General features: G+C 33.5%; 1 protein-coding gene across 1 annotated transcript in view; it reads left to right on the forward strand.

Annotated features, from left to right (window-relative positions):
* Window positions 1–16,629, forward strand: part of LOC139490703 (interferon-induced helicase C domain-containing protein 1-like) — a 40,621-nt gene that overhangs the window by 16,715 nt on the left and 7,277 nt on the right. The window contains exons 6-10 of the mRNA XM_071277630.1: window positions 565–759; window positions 2,760–2,842; window positions 3,550–3,822; window positions 4,823–4,985; window positions 5,493–5,588. Of these exons, the coding sequence (XP_071133731.1) occupies window positions 565–759; window positions 2,760–2,842; window positions 3,550–3,822; window positions 4,823–4,985; window positions 5,493–5,588 (810 nt within the window). The remainder of the gene's footprint in view (window positions 1–564; window positions 760–2,759; window positions 2,843–3,549; window positions 3,823–4,822; window positions 4,986–5,492; window positions 5,589–16,629) is intronic.

Genomic DNA, 16,629 nt, shown 5'->3' on the forward strand with positions numbered 1-16,629 from the left:
TGTGATTGGTTAAACGCCGTCACGTGGTGACCCCCTATGAGACCGTATGGGGTTAGTAAGTTTCATATGTGGTTCATGACGCGTTAATGGCGACGTCATCTATTAATGTTGTTGTGTTTCATTGTTTAATTTTCAACAAAACGCCGCAGAAAATGTCCAGCGTCCGATAAATTCGTTATACGGTTAACTACTGACCCCCTACGGATCCATAGAGGGTGAATAAAATTCATAGGGGACTTGGCCTCCGACCTCACCCCCTATGGATTTTACTAACCCTCTATGGATCCGTAGGGGGTCAGTAGCGAACCATATAACTTATATTAGCGAACTCACAACCATCGCACTTTAACGTGATATACCATCGTACTTACGCGAACTAACAACCATCGCACTTTAGCGTGATATACCATCGCACTTTAGCGTGAGACACCATCGTACTTAAGAGTAGACCATCGTTCTTTAGCATGACCATCGCACTTTAGAGTAACATTGCACTTTATAGAGTCCTACAAATATATACAGAAAAATAGAGCCTTGAACGTATTATCATTGATTTTTTTTCAGAAAATGCAAAATCCTCTATTTTTTCAAATCAATCAACGACGGTTTTGAATTCACAGCAGCTCTATCCGTTCCAACGAGAACTATTGGAAATACCTCTTTCGGGGAAAAATACAATAGTATATGCACGAACCAACGCTGGGAAAACTTTGATAGCATTTAATGTAATTGCAGACCATCTTGAAAAAAACCCTAAAGGTAAAATAATTGAATTTTAATTAATGTACTGATAAAAATAAGCACGTCTCAATATTGTACAAATTGAGGTCATTATTTAAACCACACAAAATAAGAAGATGCAAAGTAGGTGTTAAGCAATCATATGTCAAAGATGATACGTCATAAACAACAAAGTAAGATCAGATTGTGAGGATTGAAAGTAGAACAATTTCATCCTTGTCGAAGTCATGTTGGTCTATATAAAATTTTCGAAGACATACTTCGACTCTACTATTACAAATATGGATAACGGATTTTTGTTATTAAAAAACATAAAATTGGCAGCAAGTACAAACTGGAACAATAACAAATCATTCATAACTATATTCTTTTGTGTGTGCGTGTGTATGAAGGAGAGAGCAAAAACAGTTGTACCTTTGATGATATCTGATTATCTCAGATGGTGCAATTAAAACAAAATACATATATGGTTTGGCGATATCTGGCCACAGCTTTTATTCATAATATGATAGATTCATATGATATATAATATATATATATATATAGATAGACCATAGAATGATGTATACATGTATGTAGATAGATCTATGGTCGGTTACCCGAAGATAATATGGCAACCAGGTAGATAGATAGATATATATGAAAATGTAAAGATGTAGATAGATATATATGAAAATGTAAAGATGCACCGTTGGAAACACTGGTGCTTTAAATTTAGAAAACACCGTGGGATACACAAGTGTAGTCTGTATTATCCAAAAGCCTAAAATTTCATAGTTAACATTAAGATTCTATGCAGCGAATTCTGCCATTTACGGGAATCTATTTATGATGCTCAAAGTTCAAATAAAAGTCACTTTTCTCAATCGCGAACAAGTTAACACCATCAGTCAAATCTGTATCACCACTGTCACCGACACAAACCTGAAAAATAAATACAAGAGAGCAGTATCTCGTACAAAAAAAAAAAAAAAAAAAAAAAAAAGGAGTGGGAGGGCGGGTTTTGAATTTTTCTGCTTACGAAATTTAAACAGCTTGCTGCGATGAAATTCTAAAAAGGACTAAATTACGTCACAATATATAACGTCATTCATGTTAGGTAAATCTAAAAGCATGAAACACAAACCGTCAGTGGCCCCAGCGATAACTGAATTTAAGTCTATTTACTTAAATTCCATTTTGTGAATACTTCGTTGAACACTTAAATTTGCAATTTACGTATATCAAGATTATTTTTTTACGAAAATTGGTATCCCGCGAATAATTACGAATTCACTCCATACGCAAATAGGTAATATGCATGTACAGAATGAACGCATTTTTACAAAAACCCAACACACTGATAAATATTATTATAATAAAAAAGATAAAAAGCATTCGTACAGTTCTTTGGTGCATCGTTAATATTTCCATAGACTTTATCTTTACCTTCTACTGAAGTATTTTTTTGTTGGAATAGAAGAATATTTTAAATCTACATATTAATATCGCTGAGCACTACCAAGCCACATTCGAGTTTTGATAGATTGCATTTCTGTAAAAAAAGACAATGCAATTTCCCTAAAGATACTCCATTTGCGGCTAAAACTGTGCCACTTTTACTATAAAGTTTCTTAAAAAATATATATCCTTGAATGGAAAGCTGATATGCATTACACCTTATTTAAAGATCAAAACACAGGGCAGTGCTGCATATTTTCAACATATATATGCCCTGATCTTGTAAGAGTTAAAACTTATACTAAAATTCTGTACTACGCCCACCTCCACTTTTGCCTACTTCAGAACTAAATTTTCACCGCAATAGTATGTTTTTATAGTGGTTACAGTCCATAGTTATGTCCCAATGAGATGAAACATACAGATTATATTCGAAAACCAGTACGTAAACAAATCAAGTTGTCTATAAATATTACATATCTCCCCAAAAGATTTGTGGTTTGAGAAACAGCTCTAGTGCAACCTTTACAATTGTAAAAAAATCATTTTATTTTGCTGTCATAAACATGTCGTTTTAGGTAAAGTTTTATTTACTGCAAGAACGAATTTGTTGCTCCATCAACAGTTTGAAAGAGCACAAGAACGTTTTAGTAATAAAAAGGTACGTAACTTTTAAATTGATTATTGCATTATGAATCATGACCATTCAATGAAAGCACTTGCCAATTCACTCATGATTCAATAAGGTAAACTGAATATTAAGCCCTGTAACATGAACAGACGAAGTGAAATATGAAAACCATTATATTTGCGATATGTTCAGGTTAATGTAACGAAAGGACTCATTAAGATCATCATTTTTTATAAACAGATTGTGCTTCACATATGACAACCGTCGTGTTCTTAATAATAATACAATTCCGACGATTAGTAGTCGGTGATGTCACACACGAGGATAGAATTGTAGTTACGACGACTGGTGAAGGATATTCGTAATATTTTATGTTAGTATATTAAAAATTAACAACTCAAAGGACAGTGACAAATGTATAGTTTTCACTATAGTTGTCTTTTCGGAGTGAAGTATTTTTGATTTTTATATGACAATTGGATTAGTAAAACAAAAACTACGGTAATAGATAAAAATCACAGTTATATTAGCCAAGCCATATGGATTTATTAAATGGTACAAGTTTCAGTTTGAAATATGCTCAAACTCGTAAGGTATAAACACAACTAAGTCAACGCAACTATTGATATAAGAAAAATATGGTATTTCAAGTTGAACATAATTGTACTTGAACAACAGACGCTTACATAAACAAATCATGTTTTTTTTTTTTTTTTTTTATCAATTTCTAATTTCAGATAGACGTATTTTGTTTGACAGCCTATGAAGATAGAACAGATTACACATTTTCTAATGTAATGAAAGTATACAATGTGTTCTTTATGACTCCACAGTTATTTGTGAATAACCTTAGGAGAAATGATGATTTGAAAGTCAATATTGACGATTTTACTCTTCTTGTATTCGATGAGTGTCATCATACAATGGGATTTGATGCATACAACAGTGTTATGGCATTTTATCGCCTTAAAAAGTTCCACAGTGCCACATCAAATCCGGTCCTGCCTCAAGTAAGTAATGATGTAACATTCATGATCAACTTTTGAGAAATTTCATTTTAACAAATACTTTCCCCCCTAATGAAAGTCTGACTTACAGGGGTTCGTAAATAAAGGCAACAGTAGTATACCGCTGTTCAAAACTCATAAATCTATGGACAAAAAACAAAATCGGGGTAACAAACTTAAACTGAGGGAAACGCATTAAATATTAGAGGAGAACAATGACACAACATTAAAATGTAACACACACAGCAACGGACTAAGCATTAGACAAAATCCGATTAGAATAACCAATATAACATCAAAACCAAATACATGAATTTGGGATAGAAAAGTACCGTTACACGTCTTATAGTAATGTGAATTCACACTCAAATATAGGAGAAAACAAACGACATAACGAAAACACAACGTAAAAATGTTACACACACAGAAACGAACTATGATATAACAATGGCCATTTTCCTGACTTGGTACATGACACTTTTAAAGAAAAAAATGGTGGGTTGAATCTGGTTTTGTGGCATGCCAAACCTCGCACTTTCATGGCATTGTTAAATATAACATCAAAATGACAACATAATAATACAGGACCACAATACAAACAAATAAGAGAACGTATCAGAAACACAGGAACAACAGATAACAAAAGGCATCAGGTTTAAAAGCTATTTAAAAATAAATTAAAATATCATTTCTGCTACCGGCAATATCTCATTTTACAAAATCTTTGATTTAGGATGTATATTCTTTATGATACAATTCCCAGAACATAAAGTTAATTCATAGTTTAAGAATATGCCATATATGAAACATAGTTCAACTGATTGTTAAGGTTTGTTCTTACACTATTGCCCAAGAGATTGTTATTTAGTGGTTGTCTTTTGTTGTTAAAGCAGAAAGAAGAAAGATGCTCAAAAAGATATTTTGTAAACTGATAAGTTGAAAACAAACTTATGTTTTAGAATAATTGTTTGGTAAAAAAAAATCATTCTAATCTTTCAATCAGACCCTCGGATTGACAGCTTCTCCAAATATTTATATATCAAGAACAGAAGCTGACGCTGTGGAACATGTAAAAATGCTAATGGCAAACCTCGATGTAGTTAAACTGTCTACTGTAATAAAAGAAAAAGAGGATTATGAACAACGTTTTGACACACCAACAAATGGTAAGTTTCTTTTCTATGTATTTATATCGGATAACCTAACTATAACATTGCGCTTTTCTGAAATAAACTTCAACAGGAACTCTCTAACTCAAATTATGAAAGTCAGGATGTCTGAATACAACGAAAGTACAGCTTTGTGACAAAACGATTAGAGAAATCATAACAAATCATAGCGAAATTCATCCAAAGTTAACTAACCCGAGAGTGTTGGAACCTTAATTTTATCAAAATTTGTTAGTTCATCAAAAAAGAATTTGAGAAAAGTACAGAAACACTTACTGCCAATCTGATGACACCTCTGTTGACTAAAAGTCAACCAACAACTGTATTAGACCAGTGCAAGAAGAGTATTCTACAAAAACAAGTTCATATTAAACAAAAAATACGATAGTCAATAATGATCATTCTTTCATAGAGTAGCAAAAGAAAGCTTGTGACAATTTGTGCTATCTTTCTAAGTTTTCATATCATAACTTTTTGTTTCGTTGATATACTATATCCTTTTAGAAAATCTTCCAGTAGCTTCGAGAGATGATGACCCTGTACAGCAAAATATCATCTCTGCAATAAAGCAGGTAGAAAGGAAAATGCAAGCTGACAGTGGTTAGTCTTTTCTTTATGATATAAGCCTGTCTTTTTGGCAGCCCTGGCGGGGACTCAAGTTCATGCATGAGTTCGAATTCCGGCCAGGGAAGAACAATTATAAAACAAAATTCCATTTGGAGCTAACAAAAGAAAAACCCAAACAATCAAGACGATAATTGTAACATATTACTGCAAAATGGACTGTTTATGGTACAAAAAGCATATGCGGTGGCCTGTTACTGCTTATCAATACTTCATTTACCATATCGTACAGTTGTGTATAATTACTTACTAATACTTCATGCCACATTTCCTTATAAGCTAAGATGTATGGCGTATCATTAGGGTCAAAAGTATATTTTGTTGCAAATGCTATATTAAATACTGCAAATGCTCTAATAGATATAGCAAATGCTATAAATTATACTGCAAATGCGGTAATTGTAACTGCAAATGCGACAAATTGTAACAGCAAATGCGACAATTGTAAATGCAAATGCGACAATTGTAAGTCCAAATGCAAAAATTAAAACTGCAAATGCCATTTTTGTTTTAAATGTAGCATTTGCTATTATCTCACGTATCAAAAGGGTCAAAAGTAAATTACTGCAAAAGCAACAAATTGTAGCATTTGCACCATTCGCAATTGCATTTCGCAAATGCATTCAGAATAAATGGGTTAATCTTCAATAGGTCCTCCTACTTTTTGCTAAATGATTATATCTTATTAGAATAAATTTGAATATATAATCCACCTTATTTTATGAAATGGTGAAATATGGCATGAATGAATAATACATATTACAATGAATTAGTTTTATTATACATTCATGCCAATTATAAAATTCTATAATGCAGGTGTGTTAGTCAGTCATCTTTGCAGTGTCAATAATTGCAGAATGATACCCGAAACTAGCCAAAGTTCAAGAGATTCAAGAACTTTTTTTAACACTTTGTTAATATCAGACACCGACCATTTATGTTTTCCTTTTTACCGGGTTGGTTTGGGGGGGGGGGGGGGGGGGGTCGGCTTTTAACCCTTTTCTCGATTCAATAAATTTGGAATCTAGTTATTGGTGAAGGAAAAATATTTCAGTAATAAAACTAATAAACACAATTTTTATTTATGAAACATAATATACAGTTATACTGGGACTGAGAAATGGGGTCCGGGCTGTGACATCAAAAGTGTCCTAAGATTTGTCATAAAATTATCTTAGAACAACTTATAGGACAAACCTAAGACAGTCTTATGATATATCTCAGACTGCATGTGCATCGAAGCCTTCAAGGTATCTTAAGACAATCTTAAGATAATATAAAAAAAAAAGAAGATGAGGTATGATTGCCAATGAGACAACTATCCACAAAAGACCAAAATGAAACAAACATTAACAGAAGTTAGCAATATCCTTTAACTCTACTTTCCGCTATATAGATGACGTTCTTTCACTAAACAATTCAAAATTTGGTGACTATGTGGAACGCATCTATCCCATCGAATTGGAGATAAAGGATACTACAGATACAGTTAAGTCAGCTTCATATCTTGACTTACATCTAGAAATTGACAATGAGGGTCGGTTGAAGACAAAACTTTACGACAAAAGAGATGATTTCAGCTTTCCAATTGTGAACTTTCCATTTCTAAGTAGCAACATTCCAGCAGCACCTGCATACGGGGTATATATCTCTCAATTGATACGATATTCCCGTGCTTGCATTTCCTATCATGATTTTCTTGATAGAGGGTTACTGCTCACAAGGAAGCTATTAAATCAAGAGTTCCAAATGGTGAAGTTGAAATCATCCCTTCGTAAATTTTACGGACGCCATCACGAGTTGGTTGACCGTTATGGAATAACCATTTCACAAATGATATCGGATATGTTCCTCACGTCGTAACTACAATCCCCTTCCCTTTCATGAATTTGACCTACCGAATTAGACTATTTACCGGATTTGTAATCACATAAGCAACACGACGGGTGCCGCATGTGGAGCAGGATCTGCTTACCCTTCCGGAGCACCTGAGATCACCCCTAGTTTTTGATGGGGTTCGTGTTGTTTATTCTTTAGTTTTCTATGTTGTGTCATGTGTACTATTGTTTTTCTGTTTGTCTTTTTCATTTTTAGCCATGGCGTTGTCGGTTTGTTTTGGATTTGTGAGTTTGACTGTCCCTTTGGTATCTTTCGTCCCTCTTTTTTTAACAACTATAGGTCACCATACGGCCTTCAACAATGAGCAAAGCCCATACCGCATAGTCAGCTATAAAAGGCCCCGATAAAACAATGTAAAACAATTCAACCGCATAGTCAGCTATAAAAGGCCCCGATAAGACAATGTAAAACAATTCAACCTTTTTATAGCTGACTATGCGGTATGTGAAACGAGAAAACTAACGGCCTTATTTATGTAATACATGTATTAACAAAGATGCCCAATCGCAGTCTTTAGTGATTTTTTTAGTTGCCCTTTAATGATATAATTATTTTAACAAGTGCATGTATTTATGTTTCTTGTAACATGTGTATATTATGTGTGCATTTTAACCCGTCAGGTCAATTAAACTTCAAACATTTCTACATATTATGTTATTCATTTCATAATATATAAAATAAGTACCACAAGATATTATAAATCAGTCATGCAGGTATTTCAAATTATTCTTTTGACAAATATTGATTTTAGTTGAGATGATAAGACATTTTTTGAGTGAGAACTCACTTTTAAACATTTTTTAATAAAAAAAAATATACTAAGGGGACGACCATTTGATATTTCGGGGGGGGGGGGGGATTCTGAAAATAAATAACTCAGCCTTGATAACAACAAAAATAAATGGTTTGTTATGTGGTAATTTGAAAATAAATTACTTGACTTGCAATGTATTGAAAATAAATAACTCAGCAGGTCTAATCGAAGTATGAGAAGGCACCAGATTCCTTCATCAATTCATTTTTTTTCCAAAACAAATCGGGAAACACATCACAATTTTATTTTATAATGAAAGTAAAAATATTATTTAAAAATACTTGAAATGTCTTAAAATTGGTTTCATTTAACTTGAGATATATTGTCTCAGGAAACCTTACCTCGCTTTTATTTTAACAGGGCCGTAACTACATTGAGGCAAATGCCTCATGTAGGAAATTTCAAAACCAAATGCTAATTGTCTCCATATCAAATTGTGTTCAAAGTGAGTGCCTTGCAAGAAGCAATTCTTTTCCCTCAGATGTAACCCTGATTTTTCGGGATCAATGTTTCTTATTTATTTGTCTTTTGTTCATTGACCTTCTGTATTCTGTTAATGTCGCATTCTTTTTGTAATCTAGTAATTTTGTTATAAACTTGATCATGAGTTTAAAAAAAACCAGCAGCCACAGACTTAACTATGTGAATTTCCTTCTTTACTTTATCATGCACATTGGTCTTTTGATGTTGTCCCTAGAAACTTAAGTCTTAAACTAAATTTATACATTTTGCTTTGAGACCAAAATATTGTAAAAAAAAATGATTAAAACAAAACTTTGCATTTTCAAAGTTATGAATATTTCTTCTGAACACTCAGAAAGCAGGATTTTGCATCATTTGTTCTAAAAGCTTCTTGGGCCTTCAGTGACTCCAAAACCCTTAAAAAAATGTCCTCGCTCCGCACGGCAAAATATGTTTTCCAAGACTTTTACAAGAGGCTAGTTACACCAAACTTTAATACTATGTATGTATGCAGTACATGTAATATGCAGTTGGGGATATGAAAGATTCATTTCTGCAGAGAATGATGATTAATTCTGATTAAATGATACATAATGACTTGACTATACATGTATTATTTATAATAAACAAATCTTTTAAAAGTTGTATGATTTTGCATATCATAAATATAGTTGTGAAAATGAATAATCAGTCCCTTGCTTTAATGAAACTGAAAAATCTGGCTTCAACAGTGCAGAAAATGAATAGTCTTCCCTCTTAGTTTAAGAATATAAATAAATGATCAAAAACAAATCATCCTGCCCCCACCCCCCCCCCAGAATATCAAATGGTCGTCCCCTAAATGATATGAAATAAAATACTATTTACAGTATATAAAGAAAATCTTTAATGACGAGAAACACACAATATATATGATTATAAAAGTTGATAATAATAATGAAGATATATATATATATAAAAAAATGACTGAATAAATATCTTATAGATCATATAATTTTGATACATATAGCCATGGATATATCAATATATATAATTATGGCTAATGTGAACCTTAATTTCGCAACTTCAATTAATATATAGAAGTTTTACGCCTTTTAAAAATCATATGACCGGTTTTGGTGCACACACATACAGCATTTACATCTGATAATAATAAAAAAAACAACACTGTGAGATTATTTTGGTCGTCAATAGATAATATGGTGCAGTACTTCAAAAATCAAGATAAAAGGTCGCATGCCGTTTTCAAGGAAAAACAAAATTGAATATCTAATTCCAATTTGAATAAATACCCTTTTTACTGAAGAACGATTGACAAATTGAATCTGTTTTCCTCCTTTTTCATCCAAAAAGTGGAAATCTATATCAGTAAATGATTTTTTCGACTACGCGTATGCGACTTTACAACTTGAAGCTCTAAAGAGCCTGTGTCGCTCACCTTGGTCTATGTGAATATTAACAAAGGATGCATCTATGGATTCAAGGCAAAATTGTGTTTTGGTGATGGTGATGTGTTTCTACAACTTACTTTACGGAACATTCTTGCTGCTTACAATTATCTCTATCTATAATGAACTTGGTCCAGTAGTTTTAGTGGAAAATATTAGTGAAAATTAACAAATTTTATGAAAATTGTAAAAAAATTGACTATAAAGGACAATAACTACTTAAGGGATCGATTGACTATTTTGGTCATGTTCACCTATTTTTAGGTCTTACTTTGCTGTACATTATTGCTGTTTACAGCTTATCTCTATCTATAATAATATTCAAAATAATAACCAAAAACTGCAAAATTTCCTTAAAATTACCAATTCAGGTGCAGCAACCCAGCAACAGGTTGTCCGATCAATCTGTAAATTTCAGTGCAGATAGATCTTGTCGTGATAAACAATTAAACCTCAGTCAGATTTGCTCTAAATGCTTTGGTCTTCGAGTTATAGGCCAAAAACTGCATTTTACCCCTTTGTTCTATTTTTAGCTGTGGCGAACATCTTGGTTGGATGTCCGGGTCACCGGACACATTTTTTAAACTAGATATCCCAAAAATGATTGTGGCTAAGTTTGGATTAATTTGGCCCGGTTGTTTTAGAGAAGAAGATTTTTGTAAAAGATAACTAAGATTTACGAAAAATTGTTTAAATTTGACTATAAAGGCCAATAACTCCTAAAGGGGTCAACTGACTATTTCGGTCATGTTAACTTATTTGTAGATCTTACTTTGCTGAACATTATTGCTGTTTACAGTTCATCTCTATCTATAATAGTATTCGAGATAATAATCAAAAGCAGCAAAATTTCCTTAAAATTACCAATTTAGGGGCAGCAACCCAACAACGGGTTGACCTATTCATCTGACAATGTTAGGGCAGATAGATTTTGACCTGATTAATAATTTTACCCCTTGTCAGATTTGCTCTAAATGCTTTAGTTTTTGAGTTATAAGCCAAAAACTGCATTTACCACTATGTTCTTTTTTTTTGCCATGGCGGCCATCTTGGGTGGTTGGCCGGGTCACCGGACACTTCTTTAAACTAGATACCCAAATGATGATTGTGGCCAAGAGAAAAGCTAAATTGGCCCTTTGGGGCAGGTGAGATAAAAAGGGGATAGTTTTCAGCTAAAAATTATGTTTTTTTTTTTTAAGTAATAAGAACAACGACCGTCAAAACCTTACAAAAATGATTGAGTGTTTCATATGAAGCTAAATCCAGTATTGTCAACTATGGATTAAACATGTTCAATCCATTTAAACTTATGCAATTCGGATTCGTTCGATTTGAACATTGTATGGCACAACATTTAGACAAAAAAATTTAAATGCTAACAGAGCTTTGATAGATCATAGACAATTGTCTTATGACATTGCAAGTGGGTAACATCGTTCTCTAAAAATAAGTCTCCAAGATCATTGACGGCCGTGCGGTGACCTACAGTTGTAAAATGTCTGTAGCATTTTGGTCTCTTGTTGACACTTGTCTCATTGGCAATCATACCACATCTTCTTTTTTATAAATACACTGCAAGGTGAAAGGTTTTCTCCTTGCCGAACTCCATTATCGCAATTAAGAAATGATGACATTTCGTCACTGTCTTTGATACACGAATATGTTAGTTGTTATTTCTATTTTGTTTTGGCTCCGACTCTGACTGAGGCTTATGGTGATATAATAATGACTATATTATACTAGTATTGTAATATCTTAATGCAATTTAATTAGATTGATCTTAATGTTGACCCAATCTATACCCTCTGTGTGGGTATACTGTTTTACCTCTGTCTGTCCGTCCGTCCGTCTGTCCCGCTTCAGGTTGAAGTTTTTGGTGAAGGTAGTTTTTTTTATTAAGTTGAAAATGATAGTGTGATTTCGGCATCCGTGTACTATGGACACATTCTTGATATAGTTTGTTTTCAGGATGTTGTGCTGTTACACCATTTTCCCAGGTTTGGGTAGGGTGCCTTCAAATAACTTACCCCGCCACATTCTTAAAGCGCCTGTCCCAAGTCAGTATAGCTGGTAGTTAAGTGGTTGTCGTTGGTTCATGTCTGTCATACTTGTATTTTGTAACTTGTTTTATTATATTTTATCAGCCTTGCCCCTCCCCCAACCAGTATAAAAGTAGCATGTTTTGGGGAATTTTAAAATAAGCTCGCGATATAAAATCGGAACCCCTATGAGTATCGTCATTTATGTCTGATTGGTCACCACGATATTCATCAAATCGCACGGTTGGGTGTCTTAATAAATTGACATAATCTGGAATCGCTCATCTTTTTGGAGCACATATTTCGTCCACTCTAATTTTTAAGGTCCTGGGTTTGAATTTGTCTCCTGATTTTATCATTTTTCGCTCACGCTACATTAGTCGCTAATGTTCGCCACAAAATTAGATAAAACTCAGATGAGTGATACATGTACAAGGGGTAGAAAATGATACGACCAAAGAAGGCGGGTACATAGAGTTATCCAACTCGAATATTTTTATTTGTGTAGTTAATAGTGATGAATCAATCCCTTGAAACGAAAGGTGGAAACCGAAGATCTAGTAAAAAGAAAATAGATCAAGACAAAAAAAAAAAACCCATCGAACTAGAACTCCACAGAAGGACAGTGGACACACAAACAACGAAAGAAGAACAAGGATAACTGAGCAGTTGCAATAAGTATGTGTATCAACTCCAATATACTCAGACAAAAATCACCGACAGCCCCTCAAGAAGTTGTTGCAATGGTTCTAAACCTGCAGAGAGCGTGTTACTCTCTATATACACCACTCTGCATGACATTTGTTGTTGCATCTCGCACAACCAAACGGACGTCCAACTTTGGCAAGGGTTTACTGCCATTCGGAAGAAGACCAAATGATCATATTTCTATATCCACTTGCATTGTAAATATATATTAAAATCACTTGAACTTGTCCATCGAATGACTAAGAACAGATAATGCAATTTATCATATACTTAGACTAAATAACATATGATTTTTACCGTATGATAATAGCATTTAATTAAAGTATTTTCCATATTTTCCGAATTGGTGCTTAGCGGGCTGATATGAAAAGTTTATCACATGCTTCGATTGTTATCACATGCCTTTCCGTAACGTTATCACATGGCATTCTGGTGATACTCGGCAAATTCCGGAAAATACACCTCAATGCTACGTTTTCAGTGAAAAACATTACAAAGTAGTGTACAAAACAATTATTTGAATAGTGGAAAGTATATTGTGTAAAATGATTAAATTAAATTAAAAAAAAATATATATTAAATAAATGCAGTTTTTAAGTTTTTCTGAAACATAATTTAGAAAGTTACTTTAAAAAAGTTGACTTTTCCAAACAATGTTCATGATGCATATTGTTGAATTATTTTTTGTCAATTCGTCAATATTTAAATGATTTTTTCTCTGTTGAGGCATTTGATAGAAAGATTTCATATTGAATGTATCAAATTTTTGGTCCGACGTCCGTGAACTTTTTACTCTTTCAACTTCTTTTCGGGAACCACGTAGAAAGATCAATATATGAATCTGTTATTTTTCTCTACTGTTGAAGCATATGATAAAAAGATCATAACATGTCATTTTTCATATCGCATGTATTATCAGCCCTCGGTCAATATCAGCCCTCGAGCCATGCGGCTCTTGGGCTGATATTGAACCTAGGGCTGATAATACATGCGATATGAAAAATGCCATGTAATAATCTGATATTATCAATGTTGGTTGGTAGATATGTATTAGTGAAAATAGTGGGATATATTTACTCAAACAACGTTTAATACATGATATAGAATAATTGAGATGCGGAGTAGCGAACACACTTTGTGAATCAATGGTTGTCGTCTGTTTATGTGGTTCATAATTGTTTCTCGTTTCTGGTTTTTATATAGATTAGACCGTTGGTTTTTACACCAGTAATTTTGGGGACCCTTTATAGCTTGCTGTTCGGTGTGAGCCAAGGCTCCGTGTTGAAGGTCGTCCCTTGAGCTATAACTGTTATACATTTTTAGTTGTATGGAAAGTTGTCTCATTGGCACTCATACCACATTTTCCTATATCTATTTGTGAAGTTTTGTCGAATAACTAACATGAAAAAACGCAGCTATATATCTCTTCCAAATATGTAGATTTAAAAGCAATGTCTAGCTAAATAAAATATATGAACGGTCAGCACTGATTAAAGTAGTGTCTCCTTCGTGACAGGCTTGCTTTACCTGATAATGGTTTACTTTTACAAAGTGTGACTTGGATGGAGAGTAACAGTTGTCTCATTGACACTCATACCACATCTTCTTATATATATTGATCACGGTAAAACACAATATTGAATGTACGACTATCATTTTTAGTGTTTGGTACAGGTTGACTGTCACTGGGCACAACAGTTCAACATAGAACCCAATGCGGACAACCAGAAAACTCTTTTTGTCAGAAAACACTGTCAAACATCCAAACGTACTATTCACACTGATCTGTGTCCACACTTGTTTGTATAGAAAAATTGTCACCGACTGATAATTTTACTATCGATGTCACAGTTTAAACTTAAACTTGCCTATTTTTGAGCGTATTATTAATTAACTCCACATCTGATGACATATCCTTAGATTAGTACAACGTGTTCCCATATAGATCACATTTTGTATATGTTTACAGTGGCGGATCCAGAAATTTTCATAAGTGGGGGCCCACTGACTGACCTAAGAGGGGGCCCGCTCCAGTCACGCTTCAGTGATTCCCTATATAAGCAACCAATTTTTTTCCCAAAAAGGGGGGGCCCGGGCCCCCTGGGCCCCCCTCCTAAATCCGCCTATGGTTTATCAAAACTTGCAAGGTTCTCGAGTCATGGTATATCTTTCATAGTAATACCAGATAGATGGTATGGTATTACATGTATCTGTTGTGGTATACTAATATAAAAAAGAGTAGTTCAAATACCATGTCAACAACGATTCTACGAAGGAGGGTCTTGATTTGAAGGGGGGTCATACATTTCTGTATACTTTAATTTGTATGTACATTTTTATTTATATTTTAGCATCTTAATAAATGCTTTTCTTTATTTCTTTGTCCTTTTTTCTCTATTCTGTATCTGTTCACCCATTATTCTCTGTTCCGTTAACACCATCCACACCCTCATGAAGAAGATTTTCTATTACTGTATAGTTATTAAACTTTGTCGGACTAATTTGGAGTGTCGGACTAATGAGGTGTCGGAATATCGGGGCGACCCCCGTATTTTACATTGAAACCCCTACTATGGACGTTATATTTAAAAAATAAAAACATACTTAACCCTCTACTATAGACCTTTTAATTTTAAAATTCAAGCTGTTATAACTCCTTTTCGAAGTAATTATACTTCAATGAGTAGTTTGTATGTATTTTACTTGTTCAAAAAGATGTTTTGAAAATTTTATTTACAATGCAATTACCCAGTTCAATGCATCATCCAGAAAATTAAAGGAAGCATCGTCATTGTCACGTCATTAACAATGTTTTGAAATACGCTCAGAAATCCGTGCAAATTATTTGTATACGCCATTAACGAAAAAACGCTGCACATGTTGTAGAAGTTTACCAATTTTACAGGAATAATGTCAGAAGAGTTCTTATTCTGCCATGTCAAACATGTAATTAAAAGAGGCTGAGGTAAATTTAGAAATAGGTGGAGTCTCAAGTAAAAAGAAATAACAAGGCGTTTCCATAATTCTTGAAAATTGAAATAATTTGAACTATTGCAAATGCTATATTTATAAACTGCAAATGGTAACTGAATATTAGTGCAAATGGTATTTTAATTAGTGCAAATGCTATAAATATTAGTGCAAATGCTATACTTATTAGTCCAAATGCTACATCTATGATGGCAAATGCTAAAACTATTAGTGCAAATGCTATACTCATAAGTCCAAATGCTACATTTGTGATGGCAAATGCACCATTATATACTTTTGAGCCTTTTGATACGTAAGTATACAGCATTTGCTACAAATACAGGTAAAATACCTTTGGCTATAACAATTACAGCATTTGCAGTATTTATTATAGCATTTGCACTAATTATATAGCATTTGCAGTATTTAATATAGCATTTGCAATTGAAGATATAGCTTTTGCAACAAAATATACTTTTGACCCTTTTGATACGCCATAAAGATGTGGCATGAAGTAATCGTGTCCGGTGACCCGGCCAACCAACCAAGAATGCCACCATGGCTAAAAATAGAACATAAGGGTAAAATGTAGATTTTGCCTTATATTTCTGAAACCAAAGCATTTAGAGCAAATCTGACATGGGGTAAAATTGTTACTCAGGTCTATATGTATCTGT

Source organism: Mytilus edulis, chromosome 10 (assembly GCF_963676685.1).
Source record: "Mytilus edulis chromosome 10, xbMytEdul2.2, whole genome shotgun sequence".
Classification (NCBI taxonomy): Eukaryota; Metazoa; Mollusca; class Bivalvia; order Mytilida; family Mytilidae; genus Mytilus; species Mytilus edulis.